The following is a 20,272-nucleotide window of genomic DNA, read 5'->3' on the forward strand; positions in this document are numbered from 1 at the left end:
ATGAATGGGAAAGCATTTCCAATTTGCGATTACCAAATAGGTAATCGCAAATTGCTAATGCAATTGCAAGGGTGCTAGGGGGCACGCCCCTTTATTTAGAAAGAACTAAATCTACATACTCAAAGTTGCAACTTGAGAAGTGAAATTACATTGTAAAGGAAACGACTTATGAATATTTCAATGACGTTATTTGAGTTTGATCAAAGAGAGCAGCAATAAAATAGTAATAAATAGGAAAGTTCAATATTGTAGAACATTTACATCCAAATCATGTGTTTTTTAGCTTTGCAAACAACATAAACGTCAAAAGCTCGTAAATGTTTTTTTTCTTTAAAAATCTCATAAAAGTGAGGATGACGGGAGAAAGATCTTGCAAAGAAATACCTTTTGACTCTGGTTGCAAGTTAAGGGCTAAATTCCGAACCCCATGGTTTGTTCAGGGATCCAAATTAGGAGTTGTGTGAAAATAAACACACTCTTACAATTTTCCCATGAGTGATTTGGACAGATCAAGCTGGCCGTAATTTGTTAAGGGGAAAGGCTATGAAAAAAGACAAAACTTGCAAATTTGGGCTTCAAATTTTTATTTCATATTTGCATCATTATTAGGCCTGGGTGGACTTTAGGGAATTTCACTCCACGGAATCACACAGAGTTGCATAAAAACTCTGCAAGATTCCCCAGAGTTCCGCCAATTGGCAGAAAATACATGTTGCGCTTCTCGCACTCTGATTTTATCAATAGTAGTGCGTTCCAGGATGACAAATTCGTACAAATGGCATCATGAAATGTTTCGAGTTAATTTTGCTGCTGCTCGAGTAGAAAATCTACCCAGGAAACAGCCCCCTGATCTCGACTGCTCGCGACCGACTGCGTTCATAAAATCTCACCAGAAGCCCTCCTAGCGGCCTGAAATCGCAGTAGGAGATGGCAAATCTAACTTGCACTCTTCAGCTTGCATCCTGAAGCCTCACGTTGTTCCTGTGTCATTGTGGTGCTCGAACAGGAAAGAAATTCCTCCATACGGTGGCTGGTGAGATTTGACGGGAACTCTGCATTACAAGAGTAATGCAGAGTTGCCAAAATTCTTCAATCCTGCTTGCGGAATTGAAATTTTGCCCAGGTATTGTCATTATATGTAGCTTCAGATGAATAACAATACCCTGGTCTTCGTTATTTATCAGATGTGATAAATAACAGAAATTATTACTTTTGCCCTCAAAATTGTGCATAGTGTTGATATTGGTGCTAGCTTCGCCAAAATCTGCATGCCTCCTTATTTACTTCATCCAGTAAATTTTAGCAGGTTTGATCTACTGCAAATTATTGGCTGCGAAATTCGACTGTCAGGTTTTCTCATAATTTCAGCACCTGTGCAAACACTGGTTTGCATTCGAGTCGGAATTTTATGAGCAATCATTACTGGAGTCTTGGTGCATTAACCCCTTCCCTGCTCATGACGGAACCGTTCCGTCATGAGCCACGGTTGGCGTGTGCTCATGACGGAACGGTTCCGTCATGACAATCCTGTCGGCGGCCGCTCCGCCTGCGCGGCGCTGTTTCCCCGCCTGTGCGGGGCGACAACGCAAATGGGCGGAGTCATGACGGAACCGTTCCGTCATGAGCACAGCTCAACTGTGGCTCATGACGGAGCGGCTCCGTCATGAGCACAGGCCCACCGCGCTGCCCCCCTGCCCCCCCCAGCGCTGCAGCGGAATGTCCGCAGCAGCGAAGGGGTTAAACACCAGTTCTGCATGGTTGCAGTTCTTAATTGGCTCAAGAAAGAAGGAGGCAGAGAAAGAGAGAAAACCTGTGAGAAAGGGAGAAAGGAGTAACCTGCAGGAGTAAGATAAAGTGGCAGGTGGTTTCTGGTGGTGGATTAATGAGGCATGAGGTTGAATAATATTTCCTAGCGTGGCAAATACCCCACCCCATTCCATGCAACTTGAAACAGGGCCTATGTCTCTTCAATTTGGGTACATATTGTACCTGATACTCTTTCTGAATGATAGGATTGCGCCATGGTTTCCTCGTAAACAATAAAGAATCAGAACTCCAAGCAGTGGCGTGTCCTTACATTTTGCACATGAAACAAGCATTGAATAGGAAAAATAGGCAAATACGCATTGTGCTGGAAAAAGTGTAACCAAAAAAACACACAGTGTTCTTCTCCCTTGGTGCACCACTAATGTACCATTGTGTAGTCCCGCTTAAAACGAATATACGTAGGAAACAGGTTAGCTTTCTTTACAGTTTTGAGTTAAAATGTGTACATGTGAAGAGTCACTTTGTAGATGTTGGTTCCTGTGTGAAGTTCCCAGATGGTCTCATTACTGCATCTTTCCATAATACTGCTCCACCACACAACAAAACTTTTGTAAAACCATATCTTGTATGGTCATACTCAGTGCTTAATTTGAGCAGCACTTATCAAAACAGCACTTATGACAGTCTGCTACATAATGGTGTTCTTTGTTTAATATAGGGATAAACACAACAGTAGTTGTTTAGGTATTCAATATGAATTAAAAATGACTAATTCCTGCTGTTCTTTCTGTTCTTACAGCTTTGGGGGCCTGGAATAGTCTGAGTTGTCACAGTTGTAGGAGTGGGATGGTTAGAACTTGCATTGGTACTGTAACTGGTGGTGCATGCTGCGGTGGCCTCCTTACTAGAGCCATTGCACTTATTTGTTTGCAAATTAGGCACATCTTATACTAGAAGGTGAAGAATGGGAAATCTAATACTCCATCTCTTACTGTGAACTTAGGTTACAACCAACATGGCTGTCTTCATAAATATTATTATTTTTTCTGACCCGTACAGGAATGGCACTGAGAAGAAACAAATTCCAGTCAATTAAATCAGTCTTTGGTTTACCATTACTATCATAAAATATAAACTATGATAAGACTTTTCCTAATTTACTAATGTAGTAAACTAAATAGAAGTTTGCAGTTTTTCCAAATGGTGTTACTTTGCAAACCCAGTAACTTATTTGAACGATTTACGATTTCTTCCATGTAGGGCCACATTACATAAAGTGAGCATTGGCGGCAGCCATATGTTTTTTGCTGACTGGTTCTTTCAGTGGTTGAAGAGCATCAGCAGTGCTATTTTACCACCTTAGAAAGTGGTAAATGGTTGCTTCCCAAAGGAACTTTCAAGGCATATGCTGCTCTCGGCCTGCAATATAGCAGCTTTCGTTCATGTATCTAAAGTAAACAGCTAAATATAACTGAATAACAAACAAACTAACATAACATGGCACAACAGAAGGCAAGTCAAAGACTGCAGTGCAACAAAGCAAAATCACATTGCAATACTGCAGCAAACAAAAGACGGCACCACAAAACAGAAAGGAAGATATGACCTGCACAACAAAATGTAACAATACTGTTGTGTACATAGGTTCTTGCCACACATTACCAGCTCCAGAATCCTGTTTTCATAATGCAGAACTGAAAGGTCTTTGGAGTAAGCAATACCTTAAAATGCCAGTCAAAATTATTTGGTGATCCGGCTCCCAGAACCATATGGCAAATGATCTTAGTACTGTTTCATAATCCTTGCCTACTTATAGCAGACTATGCAGTCTCCCTGGCCCAGAAAGTAAGCGCTCCAAAAGTTGAATACTTTATATGGGAGATGTAGTGCATAATTTATGTCATATGAACTGTAGCTAAACTCTTGGGGCCTGATTCACAAAGGTAAGATTACATGTACGTTTGTGTACATTTGCGCTTTTTAAGTATTCACAAAACAACATTTTAATAGTTTACAAGAGCAGAGACTCCACAGTCGGACCAGAGAACTCCACTCATAAAAAACATAGTATTATCCTGTGATGCTGCAAAGATTTTTTAAGTTTCCAATGAAATATGTTTTGCCCTGGGCTTTTTCTTTTTGTGACTCATTACAAGTTGGGTTGGATAGTGTGGGATATTTGTCACCTGTGGTAAATACCATTAACCCAGGGTTAGGAATTTACAATGTGTGCTATATACTTCTTACTCTGGGTTTTCAACTTCAAATGAGGCATAACATTGATAATTGTTTTGCCTGCCCTGCTGGCCTTCACCCAATATATTTCAGCAGGTTTGACCTGTCGGAATCTTTCAGGAGAAAACTCTGAGGATGTGATACTTACCACACAATTCATAATTCTGAACCCTGTGCAAACACTCGCATACACAGGGGTATGAATTAAGCTCTTAATTTGTAATAAGGGCTTTTGCAAAATGGTTTCCACCTATTTAGTACACCATGATTTTGGCTTTTTTTCTATCACCCGGCTATGGACGTTTTACTGTCAGTGAGTCTCATTACATGTGTCTCCCCCACAGTAATCACATGGCAAATGGAGTGCAGGTGTTTACCACTAGTATATGCATTTTAAGGTAAGTCTGCTGAAAGGTAACAGCAAAAAAGTAGATGGGTGTATGGCTCACGGTGATAAGATTTAATAGCAAGGGGCTACCATCAGGAACCAAGTGCCTAAGTAAAGAATATCATCTTTTCAAGCAATATTATCCAGCGTCGTGCGAAGGCAGTTATTGACCAAGGAGGAGTCCACCCAAGTCTATAATTACCTGGCACTGCCCTCTTCCAGACTCATGACTTGCTTGCTGTATGTATGCAATGATCTTTATATGGTGCACACCTATTTAGGAATCAATAGAACATTGCATGGAGGGCTCTGAAGATAATCCTAGATCATGTACATCAAGTGAGGATTACACAAATACATTTAACACATTACATTGTCAGTCACAGGGAGGTTAAGTGATTTGCGCAGAATCACATGATGTTCAGCCTAGCTTTCAGGGTGGGATCCGAACATGGGTCCCCAAGTTCCCCAGCTAGGCCACCTCTCCTGATGTAATTAACAAATTAATTGGTAGATAGCATGCTTTTTCATATAAAAATGTTTTATATGAAGGGAAATGACTGCATTTTATTTTATTAGGAAGCTCCACCATATTTTAAACATTGAGCATCATCAGCTCTCTATTGAGGTGCACTGGGGAGGATGCCTTATTTTCAGGGTCATAACAGAGGCTAATTTATAAAAGCAGTAACAGATTAAATCGTATATTCGAGGTACAACACTCATTTTAGGAACTGTGGCTAATTTAATGGTGATCGTACCATGTAAAACATGGTGATATTTTCCTGGGATTAAGCTGAAATGAGGACTGTCTTTATTTAAGTTTCCAAATATCTTCCCCTTTCATCTAAGAGAAAACGGTAATGTGCAAAATAAAACAAACACTTTGGTCTGAGAAGGTTTATTCAGCTAGTTTTAATGTTGAAATGGTCAACCACTTTTTTAAAATGTGTTCATGACCACAAAAGGGGTTGAACAATACATACAATTGGTAAATAAAGTTAAAAACAATATAATAAATTGAAAGCTCAAATACGTATCTGATGCAATTGGGAAATGCATTAAATGTAACAGCATTCCTAGCCAAACATCTGTTACAGGCAATGCAGACAGCTATGTTTAAATCTATGACATTACAATTGGGCATTTGTTTTTAAATCTTTTCCTCTTCGGTTACATGGGAGGCAATTACAGTCATTTCTGCACTTCACATCCAATCTTATCACATTACGTGGACAAATAACGTTTTCTTCCTTACTGAGATCTTCTGTGACAACTATAATTGCATATAAGTTAGATGTAGAGCAATAGGACATATTTGCAGACTGACTAGAGAAACTGCCTTCCTTACAGAGGGCTCCATTAGACTGATTGTGCTCCACGTCATCATATCATTTAATGACATATTTGGGAAAGACAAGACATGGCTTCAAAGAGATCAAAAGCTTAAACTAATTTTTCCAGTCCTGCCCCATACGAAGAAAATATCCCAAACAGGCCTTTTCACTAATGGTGGAGTTGCAAGATCTGTCATCTCGCAATTGTGTGCCCACAGCTTGGTAGAAGGCTGAAGTTCATTTTCAATCTTACTCCAGATGCTCTCAACAGTCTAATAAATACACCGATGATCCAGTCTGATGCAGGACTCATCTTGATAAATGAGTCTCCTTTATTTGCACACCTATTTTTACCTGCATGGCAAATCCATTTCAGATTTCTCTGATGCAATTTGATGCCATCCATCATATAATCCCCAACACTTTTCAGTTTTTTGTCTAAATAAACGTACCAGTCCTACCCTTTATTGAATGTTCTTGATTCTTTTAAAATCTAACATTTTCAATCACTTATTTTTGCAATTGCTTTCTATAATTTGGCTACTAATATAATATTTAGTGTTTAAATTTGTTTTGTGATGATTCAGTATATATAATCCCTTTTTAGGAAGCATTTTTGTAAGGTGTGCTAACAATGTATCTTTATTATGTTTTTGGCATTTGTTATGTAGTGTGGACATAGTCCTGAGGGTAGTGGAATTCTTTACATAGTTAGTATGTTCCAATGTGTGACTGTTACAGAAGTGGCTGACTGACATTTACAAAAGTGCATCTGGTTTAGCAGAGGAATGGAAACATCTTACAACAAAGCCATGGTCAGCTGGAGGGGAGATTATTTTGATATGGGCATCTGTTAGGGGAAAGGTGGCGTTTTAAGGTCTTTCCTGTAAGCTAGGTGTGAGGAGGCAGTCGTTGATAGAGTGGGGAGCTTGTTCAAATGTTCAGGGACACTGGATGAGAGGCACATCGTCGTGTTTTTACTTCCTTGGGACCTTGTTTCTCATCATGTTGTTCTGCATGTAGCACGAGTGCAACACGATATGGAGAGTTTGAGATTGGTAATCCATTGTGTTTTAGATCGATAACCTTGTTGTGTTGCAGAGTAACTTAAACTTGGTGCAAGGGGGAGATGTAGTCAATTGAGGTTCAGGTGGAGTGATGTGGTCACATTTACATAGAAGAGTGATTGGGTGGGTGAAAGCATGGATTAGGACCTTCGTATGCAAGGGAGACCAGTGAGCAGAGATATTCACCACGGTCCTTGAAAGGGTGCACACGTGTACTATGGACCTCCACACATATCCAAGCATTTCCTCCTGAACCATAACCTAAGAGAAGGAAGTAAAATGCGTAGTCGTGTTTGAGGCTCAACTGATGCCACCTGTCTGAGGTTTCACACTTGAATAAGTGTTGGAAACTGAAGTGGGAGCTCAGAGACTTTGGGTTGGTGGCAATGGATTGGTAATAATTCTTGGAGATGCAAGAGGTTGATCCAGTCTTTGCTCTGGGACTAGAGCTTGCTGCCCATGAGGCTGTTTTAATAGGGCTAAGGTATATATTCCAGCGGGCACCTCCAACCGAATGATTTAAAATCTGTGTTTTAGTGTGTGTATGCAGTGCCAAATGACACATCAAAATATGGCTGTATGTTGGCAATGTACTAAGGAAGTGTGATGTCTTATGTTTGCTAGGGTGAATCCCCAGGGTTTCATGTGGAGCATGAATGGAATTTTGGGGACATTCTGCACTAACCTATAGAGGTATTGGTGTTTTGTGAGTTTTTTTAGGCATATTTATTGTCCATCGGCAAGGAATGGTATGAACCAGCTGGTGAGTGCTTTAAAAATGGATGCAGTCAGAGATAGTATTAAAATTTATTTGGTTATCGGCAGTGTCAACAGTTGCTAAAATATCAAGGAGAACCAATAGGCAGGTTCACTGTTCCTCGGGGTGGCATTAATTACTTATAAATCACAGTCTCAGTGCCAGAACAGGGGTAGGAGATTGATTGATATGCCTGAAGGAGATTGTTGTGGTCAATGTGGGCCTGGTAGGCAAACACAATAAAGTATGTACATAAACATGTCAAATTAATTGGATAGCTCTTTCTTACCCTAACACCAAGCTCTACATTTTCTCCCCCGTAGACCTCCAGTCCTTCATCCAGCAATCCAATCTCTTCAAAGTACTCTCTGTCAACAATGAAGCATCCAATAAGTGCAGGGCTTCTGTATTTATCATAAGAGAAAGAAATAAAGCAGAAATCAGTTATGAATTAGCAATCCAGATGCCTTACTTTAACTTGCATCCTATAAATGACACTTACTTAAGGGATCGTTCTGTCTTCCACTCTAAACTGAAGCAATAATACCATACACAAAATTAACAATGCTGCTGGGTTTTGTTTTTAGGAAGCGATTTATTGCTGCTTGTCTCTGAGTTCCACACCGAAGAATGGGGAAAAGTAACATTAATCCTGCGATTACAAGTGCCATAATAATTCCGATGGGGCTGTTAACAAGAGTTACCATGCACACGGAGCCATGGTAATTCTGCTGACCAAGTAAGTTTCCCCTAGGGACTCCATCTGCTCAAAATATCAAAATATCCAAGTGAAACTTCGGGGGGGGGGGGGGGGGGGACAAGGAGTTAACCACAGTAGCAAATATGGAATTACTAAATCCCCTACTAATTCCTAATTTCCCAATGGAACCCAATGTACCACTTGTAATCCTAAATCCCCATATTTACTAGTTTCTCCCTGTATGAATGACCCTCGGGAGGAGGAGTACAAATTCAGGGATCTTGCAGATCAAGACCAAGTTTTCACCCATTGCAAGGTGCAAAATATCAGAGAGATGTGTTTTTGTCGGCACACAAATTCTGCCTGGTAACACCTGTTGGAAATCGTGCAGTGGAAAACCAGCAAACGTGACAATTGCTGCAAAGCATGAGATGCCGATTTTTGCACGTAGGGTTTCCAAATGAGACTGAATGGATTGCTAAATAGGCATGGGTGACGGTAAGGAGGGGCAAGGGGGATCGCTTGCCTCCCCATCCCCCCACCCCCTCCCCTGGATTGTGGATTGTTCACTGCCCTAAAATAAAAATGTCAAGATCGCGAAGCCGGTACAATACCGGCAGCGCAATCCTTAAATTCTTTTAACTATCCCCCCCCCCCGAAAAACTTTCTGCAGACACCCATGTAAATATGTCATCCTTTACATAGGTATTTTTTCCTTATCAGAAAGGGACCATATAGTTTAGACTATGACCATATTGCCATCTTGGGCATTCCTTTTACAATGCTTTGTAATTTAAAACTATATTCCACTTGATGCAGCAGCAGTTAATCAAGAGTCCATATCAGAAAATGCATTAGGCTCTTAAAAGAAAGTACTCACTAGTAAACTGCCATTCTTGTAATAAAACACATGATCTATATTAGAATAAGCTCTTAATATATAAACAAATGAGCATGTAGGAACAATGCAATAGTGAGATAACTGCATTTCTGCAAACACATACAATTTACTTGAAATGTGATTGGTGCCATTTCGGTGCGTTGCAAAGACACAGACATGTTTTAGAAACTAACTAACTAACTAGAAGACACTAACTGTGGCCACTATCTATAGCTGCCTAAAAAAGCTCTTGTAAGGATATGTGTATTTCATTGAAATAAATAATGGAGAAGAAATTGAAAATGAAGTGTTTAGAGGAGAATGCAAATAGAGCTGTATTGTATTTTCTCGACAGGAGCCAAGAGCAATCTGTCATCCTAAATAGCCAGAGGTGTTATGGAGGTTCAGAGTGGATCAATAATCCTTTCAAAGGCAGATTGATCTAGCCGCTATAAATGTATATATCTACATTTGCTGCAAGCTATATCACTAGGTTTATTTGCTATCATGGCAGTTAAGTTGCATACAATTGCTTCTGTTATCTATTTTTCTGCAGCATTGAACTAAAAAACGTTCTTATAAATATCTCCTTCAAAAATTTGCAAGAAGCTGCTATAACATTGAACTGTGGTGCCCTGCAATAAGAATCTTGTTATCTCATGGCCCTTTTACAGAAAGATTTTTATTTTAAATTCAATTATTATTAACCATCAGGGATCAGAAAAGTTGAAGGCTGATCTAGCCATTCTGGTGTTCCAATTTTATTTGAAATTGCATAAGATATTGGCTTTTTCATGGCGGCAAGGTGAAATATTGTTTAATTTAATAGAATACATTTTATCAAGCAGTGTGTGCATACGAAAACAGAAAGACGTGACATGGAAGCTGACATCCAAGTTATCACAGCAGAAGTATATTTTCACTATTTTTTCTATACTATACTACAGTAAGTTATTCATGAAAGCTGTAAATGTATTGTGCATTTCTGGAGACCTTTCTTGAGCCCGACATATGGTATGCAGCCTCATTCCATTCGGGTCTCCTTAAATAATATATTTTTTAAACTAAGCAATATATATATGGCTACATTTTAACATTAAAAGAAAACAAATCTATATTTTTTGGGAAATACTTTGAAGTGACAACTTGATTCACGTTGTGAAGAAAAGGGAAATATAGATGGAACTAAAATATATATTCCAGCCGAGTGCAGAAAGAATAAATAAGCAGTTAATTAGATAGTGAGTATTTATTTAATTCATTTTATTTTATTTGAAGAGAAAGATTTCTCCTCAGCTTGGCTCAGCTTGGCGGCGTTCATCTAGCGGGAAGATGGCGTTTACAGGGGCAAATGTACAAGCTCCTTGCGCCAATTTCCGTCACTTTTCCCATGTTAAAAGTGACGCTAAAGTGGTTCAAGGGGCTTGTAAATCTGCCCCACAGTTGGTAAGCAACAAGGGATGGTGAGAGTAGAGAATGCTGGGAACCAGCTTCTTTTCCCGGTATTCCTGCTGTTGCCTTAGCTCAGCATCCAGGGGCCTCAATACATTTATGAGTGGCATACCTCTTTTAGCTGAATAGCCAGGAGACGCTTAATCAGCAACTGAAGTGGTGCTTGAAGCCTGCCCTGTATTTCTGTTAAGGAGCTGGTTTGACCCACCACAGAGAACATGATTATCTAAGAAGCAGCACGAGCCTAAAGGTCGCTCAGTTGGGGCAGAGAAAATTAACGAGGAAGGGAGTGCATTTGGGAGACCTGAAGCGCTGGAGGCCCTTAGATAGTCAGATGCTGATGGTGGTGCAACGAGAGGCTGCAGAGAGGGAACTGGAGGCCCTGATTGAGTGAGTGTGTTTAGCAGATGGATTAGTTGCCCTCCATACTTTATGCTCCTTTTGACGACCTCAGAACTATGAAATACTGAGGCAGGCCAGCGTTGCCAGGATGTCATCATAACCCACAGACTACACGGAGATGACAGCAGCTAGCATATTAACCAGCTGTGCTACCTGAGGAGATAAATGTGCTTTCATGAAAGGGATCTAAATCAGTATCATCTAGTTATTGGATATGAGAATTTAGTGTGAAGGTCTCTTAAATTTGGCAACTAAATGAACTCTCGCCTTAATTTAAAATGTGAATTGTCTGAAGCTTCAAACCCAAGTGGTGGGTGGAGGGAAAAGGAATTAATATATAAATAAATACATATATAAATAAATAAATACTAAACTAGATAAGTAAACATGGGAGGGCAATGAAGGCCTAATTAAGGTTTGCTGCTTATGGTTGTAGCAAATGTAAACATCCTAAAATATTAAATAATCCATTTTCACAGTTCTGCATTCATTGAGCGTTGCATTATTCTCTACCAATATCTCCTAAATCTAATATTCAAATGAATTGGATATTACATTGTAAAACCTGCTTCAGGCAGTGTACAAAAGCATTGGCTCTTATTTGCTCCTGACTACTCACTGGGATTATAAAATATGTTAATGGAATTTGGGGATTAGCAGGAGTGTAACAATAGATTTGAAATGTGTACATGCACAGTCTGCTCTCATAAATGACCCCTTTTCATTAAAGCTGATGACTGACATTCTCCCATGACTGACATCTACATTCTACACAAATGATATTAGGTCAGACATTTGAGAAATCTTGCCATTGGTGTGACAGGTGGATTACCATGCATTTGAATTTAAAAAAAGATGTATTACTGCAGTAAAAAAATTGAAAAATAACAATACATTGCCTGGTTGTGGTATTACCAATAAAACACCAAAAATCATAAAACGTTCTGTCCGTGACCCCCCTAATCTGTTCTTTACTAGATCTAAAATGAACCTCCTGTATTGAGCCCCACTGTGCCAGGTTACTTCACCTAGCTGTAGAGAAAACATACCTGGTCAAGATACTGCTCAGTAGGATACTAAAATGATAAGAGCTAAATAAGAGCCACCAACATTTTACTTATTACAGAATTATGTATTTATTTATTTACAAAGTTTTTCTAAAGCGCTGCTTCAAACAAGCGGTATTAGAACACTGCATGGCACAAGTATGAACTGCATATTGGAAAATATGATTACAGGGAACATCCAGCAAAATCTATTTGAAGAGAGCCAAGGGGTTTAATGGCAAGGAGAAGATAAGATAAGAAAGAGAAGGGCAGAGGAAAATAGCTCATGGGTAGAGAAAAAAACATCTGGCAGAGGAGAGTCTGCTACTGCAGAGCATTTGACAAACAGAAAATAGTTCAGTATCAGTCAGAATACTATATCGGAAATGTGGGGAGGGAGGGAGCAGTCTAGTGAACTTTCAAGCCCGGTGTCTTGTGAACAAGAAAGTCTCGAGTGTTTTACCAAGGCTGAGAATGTCGGAGGCCATTCCTAATTGGTTTAGGATTGAGTTCAGATAGTATTAGTTAAGGGATTTTACATCATTAGCTTGAGAACATTTGTCATTCCAGCATGGGACTCCATAGTTGGGTATTTTGGAATTATGGAACACTCGCCAACCCAAAAGAGAGTCTCGGGAAGGGTCACAAAATATAAACACTCCAGAAAGTGGTCCTGACCTGTGACCTGCCATAGGGACATCTACAAGCAACCCAACCAGAGGGACAAAGCCTGGTTTGCACCATGATTCTTAGGTGGCAGCTGGCAGCACCCTCAGGATGTGTGCATTATCCGAGCATGTTTAAGAACGTAATGATAGAGACTGCCACCCTCTGGGGCTGCATAAGCAGTTGCACAGACAACTACAGATCCACACTGCAGACTGGGAAAACATGATTTACTATACTGCTGTGCAAGATTCTGGGTTAGGTATGTTTAATCTGCACCTGAGTCACAGTACTGCTAGCACAGCGGCCATTAATACAGTTTTAGATGGCTTACATCTTTGAGCCGCCTCCTGGAGCATTTTAGCATTAAGGACGAATATGTTTAGTTATCTCAGAGCATTTTGGTTCAGATTAAAATTAAGATTTCAGCAAGAAATGACATCGTTTCTAATTGTTTTCAGCATTTAAAGGTGTAAAGATATTCCCCAAATTTCCTAGACAATGATGAGGGATTCTGTTGGACCTGGCCATTGCAGGGCTATACGCAAACATTTTGACTTCTTCCTCGTATTTCTTCTGACCTGTTTTGCTGGTATTAGGACTCGGGGCTCTTTACCACTGCTAACTAGGGCTAAAGTGCATATACTCTCTGTCTAAAATGTATTGCTGATTGGTTTATCCATGATTGGCATATTTTATTTACTAGTAAGCCCCTAGTAAAGTGCAACAGGTGTGCCAGGGCTGGTGAATCAAATGCTACTAGTGGGCCTGCAGCACTGATTGTGCCACATACATGAGTAGCCCTGCAAACATGTCCCAGGCCTGCCACTGCAGTGTCTGAGTGCAGTTTCAAACTGCCATTTCGACCTGCCAAGTGCATCCACTTGCCATGCCCAAACCATGACTTTTACTATATGAAAGTCCCCCGAAAGGTTGGCCCAGGGCAGCCCAATGTGCAGGGTGCAGTGTATTCAAAAGGTAGGACATGTGAGTGTGAGTTTTAAGGGAAATGGCATTAACAACCCGGTCACAACCATGTGTGCCGTTATCACAGAAGCATTATCACGCATATGTATTTACCACGCTTATTCCTTTATCATGCATGCCTTTACAATGAATTTCGGTGTAAAAGCGGTAAAGGCATATGCATGGTAAAGGCAATCTGTGCTCTAGATTCAGAGAGAATGGGCGGGGTGTTCGAGACTTGGAGGGACTTCCTCCTGCCCGGATGAGAATGGAGAGGAATGGAAGGAACTGGAAGGATCGGGACACGGCTTGAGGAGTAGGGCTTTTAGGGCTGGAGGACGGTTTTAGGGCTCAGGGCGGGGCTTTGTTTAGGGGGTGGGGTTGGAGTAGTTTTTGCGGCTGGGGGCTAGATTTTATGGCTCAGGGCAGGGGTGTTTTTAGGGATGGGGTTGGGGGTCATTATTAGGGCAAGGGCTGGTTTCAGGGCTCAGGGCAGGGAGCTAGGGTATTTTTGGGGCTGGGATCGGGGTCGATTTCAGGACTGGGGGCCGTGCATTGGGGCTCAGGGCAGGGGCATGTGTAATCTTTACCACGCACATGCCTTTACCAATCATACCTTTAAAACAAAATGCGTTGTACAGGCATGCGACTATCTCTCCCACAAGGTAACATGGGGATTGCCTTGAAATATCTTTAAAGTGTAATTTACCATTGGGAGCAGATTGCGATTTGGAAGTTGGGATCTCTGAACTCACAATTTAAAAACACATCTTTTGATGAAGTTGGTTTTTAAATTGCGTGTTCCAAAATGGCTCTTTTAGAAAGTGGGCATTTTCTTGCTTAACCATTCTGTGCCTCTACCTGTCTTTAGAATACACGTCTGGGTTAGCTGACAGTTGGGCTCTTGTGCATTCACTCTAGATAGTCACATAAAGGAAGCTGAGGTGTGCCTTGCATATCCTGATGGGCCATCACCAGGCTGATGGGCCTTCCTGAGCTAGAGTGGTGGGAGAAGTTGTCACTGACACCTGAATATGTCTGTGCCTGTACTCACACAAAGCTGCCTCCACCCCCCCGTAGTGTGTCAGGAGCAAGGGCAGGGAAAAGCAGGGCCTTGTGCACTACCAAGACTTTCCTTTGAAGTTTACCTACTTCAAAGTAACCCTGGGCGGAGTTTGTGGAGTTGCACTACGCGAAGTGCAAAAAAAACTCTGTTGCACTACGCGGAGCTCTGCAAGCGGCGTAGTACGGTAGAAAAATGCCGTTCGCGGTGATTTCACAGTGCTGGATGCTTGTCTGCACTGTGCAATCATTGTGAACAGCACCCTGCACAGCACAAGCTTACCTTTTCTGCCGCTCAAGTAGATTTTTACTCGAGCGGCAGCTTTCTCAACGCAAACGGGCAGCTTCTCAACGCGAGCGGTTGTAAGCATACGCGACCACTCGCAATGAGAAACCTGACCCCCCCCGCCCCCCGCATTGAGAAATCTCGCTGGGAGGTTTATTTTCCATGCTTGCGCTCGCCAACTTGATGTTGGCGAACGAGGAAAAATCTCGCCGGGAGGTGGATTTTCCACGCGTGCGCTCGCCAACTTGACATTGGTGAAAGCGAGCGAGGACAAAAACTGTGCTCCGTTGCGTGAAGCAGAGTTTTTCGGAACTCCACGGGCTCCGCATAACGCAGAGTGCGTGAAACTCCGCAAACTCCGCGAGCAGAGCGGAGTTCACCGCCCAGGGCTACTTCAAAGGGAGAAAGGGGTCTAAGTATTGGACCTCTGACACCTCAAAATCAGAACACTTTTTGACTGAGGAAATTCTGCTGGAAAGGGCTGGAGAAGCTGTCAGGAGGGATTGCCACTTTGCTGTTTGCTTTGCTGTGTTGACCTGATGCCTTGTTGCTTCTGTACTGGGAGTGAAAGGACCGGACTTTGCTTTCTGTATCTTGCTTCCAAGGTTCTCAAAGGGCTTCAGTTGAGCTTGTCTCATGTTAAAACTCTCAGAGACGGTTCACTGACACAACATTGATGTGAAAAATATTGAAGTAAAAAATATCGAGTAAAAAATATAGACAACAAAAATATCGACTCCTATACTTAGTAAGTACAAAAATATCGACTAAAAAATATCGATGTAAAAAATATGAATGCATAAAATATCAACTTTAATATAAATATAAAATAAAAAAATCTATATAAAAAATATTAAATATTAAATATAATTGTAACAAAATTAAATATATTTGTAGTGTTTTAACTGTGTTAGTGTGTGTGTGTGTGCGATGTGTGTGTGGTGTGTGTACAAATACTTTACACATTGCCTCTGAGATATGCCTGACTGCTCATGCCATGCTACCAAGGGGGTGAGCAGGGGTTATCTTAGCTGTGTGACTCCCTTGCCCTGACTAGAGGGAGGGTCCCTACTTGGGCATGGGGATGCAGACCGCTGCCAACTAGAGACCCCATTTCTAACAGATTCCTATTTTTTGTGTTTCAATAATACCACTTGTGTTAAATAAAACAATGTAATCCACTTCATGCACCTATGGCACTATTTCTGACATTCTAACATGATTTGTGAAGAATGCAGATGTCAGTCAAGGGAGAAACCCAGCCATCGGATTTAATTAAAAGGTTTCAGTCTTGAGTTCAGAATTGACAGGCACACATTTAAATCTCTGGTTACAATCCTGCCTCACCCTACTGAAGTTACCATGCTTTATAATCCTAAAGACTAACCATCATCAAATAACAGCTAATGCTTTAATGCATTGCCTGAAGCAAGTCTTAGGATGTGATTTTCATTTCATTTGAATAATAGATTTAGTATAAACTGACAGGGAATACAGCGCCGACTGCATGCAGAACCAAGATTAAGGATTTGTACAACAGGCACAGGCAATAAATCCATTTACATGACAGGAGGTGCTATCCAAGTTCAGAAATGATCAATATTCTTTTCAACAGAAAAAGGAGTTTGCTGGAATTATTATTTTATTTTTATTTTTTATGGATTTTTCTAAAGCGCGAACTTGACCCAAAGGTATCAGGTATCAGAGCGCTTTACATAGCACCAGTTGAGTTACCTGATGACTCATTCATTTTTGTTAGGCACTTAAGATGTCTACATTTGCTGCAACCATAAGCACACTTTAAGCTCTCAGTATCCTCCCTTAACAAAATGGCTGCTATGCAATACTATCCATATCCATTCTTTCTTAGGCTGCAATTGAAATTGCTGCATAAATAATGTCACCTAAAAGCAAACTCTAATCAACATGAATCTCATTAGGTTTTCAAGGCAATGTGATTTTCTAGGGTCTATGCATTCCAACATGCATATTTATTCAAATGCACAGCACATGGGCATCACGCACATTTTCAGTAATAACCTCAGTTCATGCAGACATTACTGCCTCAATGCAAACTTTATGGGACTACCCTCTTAACTTACATACAATAATCCACTCAGACCTTATTGAATGTAGGAGCTAACACACACAACTCTAGTTAGGGCATATACCCATTAGGCATGTGCAATAATATATCTGCATCGCACAAATTGCATTCACAAGTCTTGGATACTTTGCCCTCCTGGGTCATGGCAAACCAAATGTTGGACCTGGCCTTTTCTGCAGGGTCACCCCCAAATGTTTTGCCCTCATCCCTCCTGTTTTGCTGAATTCATTTTTTGTTTGCTTTAGGACTCTGCACACTTTACCACTGCTAACCAGTGCTAAGGTGCTTGTGCTCACTCCTCTGAACATTTGCTTACACACAATTGTCACATCTAATTTACTTGTAAGTCCCTAGTAAAGTGATACTACATGTACCTTGGTCCTGTATATTAAATGCTACTACTGTGGCCCTTCAGCACTCATTGTGCCACCCACTTATGTAGCATCAGGGCAGCCACAGCAGCATGTGTGCAGTTTTACACTGCCATTTCCAACTGGCAAAATAATCCTTTTGTAAGACCTAAACCTTCCTTTTTAATACATATAAGTCACTGGGCATATACTTTAATGTTTTACATGTCCTGGTAGTGGAAAACTCTTACATGTGTTTTTCTGTACTGCATAGTCTACCTCTCCCAGAGGATAACATTGGGTTACCTTATTACATTCAACAAGTGATACCTTTTGATTGGGAGCAGGTATGAATGTCAGGTTTGACCTCAAATGAATTGCAATTAAAACTCTCATTTAATGGTAAAGTTGGATATTAAGTAACAATTTAAAAAGGTCACTTTTAAAAAGTCAACATTTTCTTTTCCTAACTGCTTGGTGCCTGCAGTCTTTATCACGGGTCACATGACTAGGTACATGGGCAGTTGGCTTTTGTGTATTGCTCCCAGACTAGGTGCTGTCAGGATGGGCCATCTTGTCAGGGTGGGAGGGGCAGTGCTGTCACCTAAAACACTTGCACTCAATAGGAGCTGCCTCAGCACACTCAAAAAGGACTTCAGACCACACAACAAACCACTCCGATCCAGGGCAAGAGAAGGAAGGAAATTCTAGAACCAGAAACGGGGGAAGTCTAGATGTTTCTCCCACTTTAAAGCTGGCACCAGGTGTAAATATTGGACCCTCAGACCAACTCTCCAGATTACCTCTGTACCTGTGGAAGGCTCAGAAGAAGGACTTCTCTTCTCTCCTGCTGCTGCTGGCAGGACTGCCCTACTGCCCTGCTACAATAAGGACTGCCCTGCTCCCTGAGGAAGGAAGACTGGACCTGCTTCCGAACCCAGAACCATCGAAGTGACTCCAAGTGCTAGCAGCCTGGCCACCTGTTCTGAGCTATAAGGACATAACAGGCTCCAGAGACCTGCCTGCATCTTCCCAGCTGCCTAGACTCAACTGGACTTGCCTGTGCCATGCTGCTGGTCTCTGCTTGAGTAAGTTCTGATCCCCAAGACGTGTCCACAGGTCCTAGACCCTTGGCTGGCCTCAGAGTGTACTTCTCTTATATCAACTGTGGGTTCCCTCAGAAGCGATGCAGCACAACGTAAATGGACTCAGCTCAATGCAGGACCTCACATCACAGCACTTCATAGCTCCTGATCAGTGGCCTCACTGGATCCAATGCATCGTGATGCATCTCAGCACAGAATCCCTCATTCAGCATCATGCAGCTCCTGATTGGCAGCCTCAGTGGAACCAACGCAGCACATTACAACTTGACGCAGCATCTCACAACTCCTGATCGGCAGTCCCATCGGAACCAAGGCAACTGGACACAGGACCTTGCATCTCAGTCCAAGTACAACCAGGTACATTGCCCAGGGAGCTTACTCCTCCACCCAGCCTGCGCTCGATTGCGGTCAGCTTGAACTTGTAACTTGGTCCTGGTCCTATTCAACCAGATAACCCCATTTGGCACTATGAGCTTTTTGGAGCTACTTTTACTTAAAGCTTTGAAACTGCATATCTCCAGTTCTTCTGATTGGATTTTTATCATTTTGATATCATTTTATGTATTAAAATGTATTTTATTTTTCTATATTGGTGTAGGCCTTTTCTTGTGTTGTGTTTTCCCTTTATTGATGATAATAATATTAATAATGATAATATTTCTACAGCGCATAGGTACCTTGTGAGAGGTGTCCCAGACCTTGGTACCAAGCTCACCCATCTAAGTGCAGTTCTCAAACCCCCCTACCTCCTGACCTAAGGAATGAAGTTTTAAGTTTCTTACTGAATATTTTCTCTGACTGGGCCTGCTGAACTGCTAAAGGCAGAGAATTCCACAGTTTAGGTGCTAAGAAGCCAAATTACTTTACACCCATCCGTGCTTTACTTACTCTGGGCACAATAGCCAGCAGCTCCCTTGATGATCTCAGATTCCTCTGGGGTATGTACAGTCTTACCAGTGGTTGCAGGTACCGTGGCCCTTTTTTTGTTAATGGCTTTATAACAGAAGCATAAGGCTTCAAAGGTCTCTCTTTGTATCACCGGAGGCCAGTGAAGCGGCCTAAGTACACATTTCATGGGTGCCCATCTAGGCAGATTCAAAATGAGCCTAGCTGTCACGTTTTGCACTCTTTGCAATCTGTTGAGTCTACTTTGTGTCACTCCAAGTTATAGCACATTGCAGTAGACCAGCCTTGATACTAACATGACCTGAATCACTGTCTTCATGGACTCTGCTGGTAAGGCATGCATTATTTTTCTCAGCATTTTCAGAAGTCCAAAACACTTTCGATTTGGTTGTCAAAAGATGATTTATTATCCACTCAGACACCAAGATTCTTAACCTTGGGTTTGGCTCCCAGAACAGAGACAAGATCCTTTGGCCACCATGCCAATGACTAAATATTCTCCTGGTTACCCAAGGTCAGAATCTCTGTTTTTCCTGCATTGAGCTTCAGACAATTTAGGTCAATTCACTTTGCGACTTCTGCCAGGCAGAGGCTGTGAGACGCAGCCATCTGGGTGGCATTTTTTGACAGAGTGATAATAAGCTGAGTGTCATCAGCATATGACATAATCGAGAACCCAAACCTCTCAATTATCTCAGCTAGTGGGTGCACATACACGTTAAACAGGGATGGGCTCAATGAGGAGCCTTGTGGCACCCCTTGCTTCAGCGGGAGCACTCTTGACTGATAAGG

At 41.5% G+C, this 20,272-nt stretch overlaps 1 protein-coding gene across 2 annotated transcripts in view; it reads right to left on the bottom strand.

The window, feature by feature from the left end:
* GALNT18 (polypeptide N-acetylgalactosaminyltransferase 18) overlaps positions 1 to 20,272 on the bottom strand; it is a 1,553,208-nt gene that overhangs the window by 477,971 nt on the left and 1,054,965 nt on the right. For both annotated transcript variants that reach the window (XM_085648186.1, XM_085648187.1), the window contains exon 6: positions 7,841 to 7,955. In XM_085648186.1, the coding sequence (XP_085504312.1) occupies positions 7,841 to 7,955 (115 nt within the window). The remainder of the gene's footprint in view (positions 1 to 7,840; positions 7,956 to 20,272) is intronic.

The sequence above is a fragment of the Triturus cristatus genome, chromosome 3_2 (genome assembly GCF_964204655.1).
Source record: "Triturus cristatus chromosome 3_2, aTriCri1.1, whole genome shotgun sequence".
In the NCBI taxonomy this organism is placed as follows: Eukaryota; Metazoa; Chordata; class Amphibia; order Caudata; family Salamandridae; genus Triturus; species Triturus cristatus.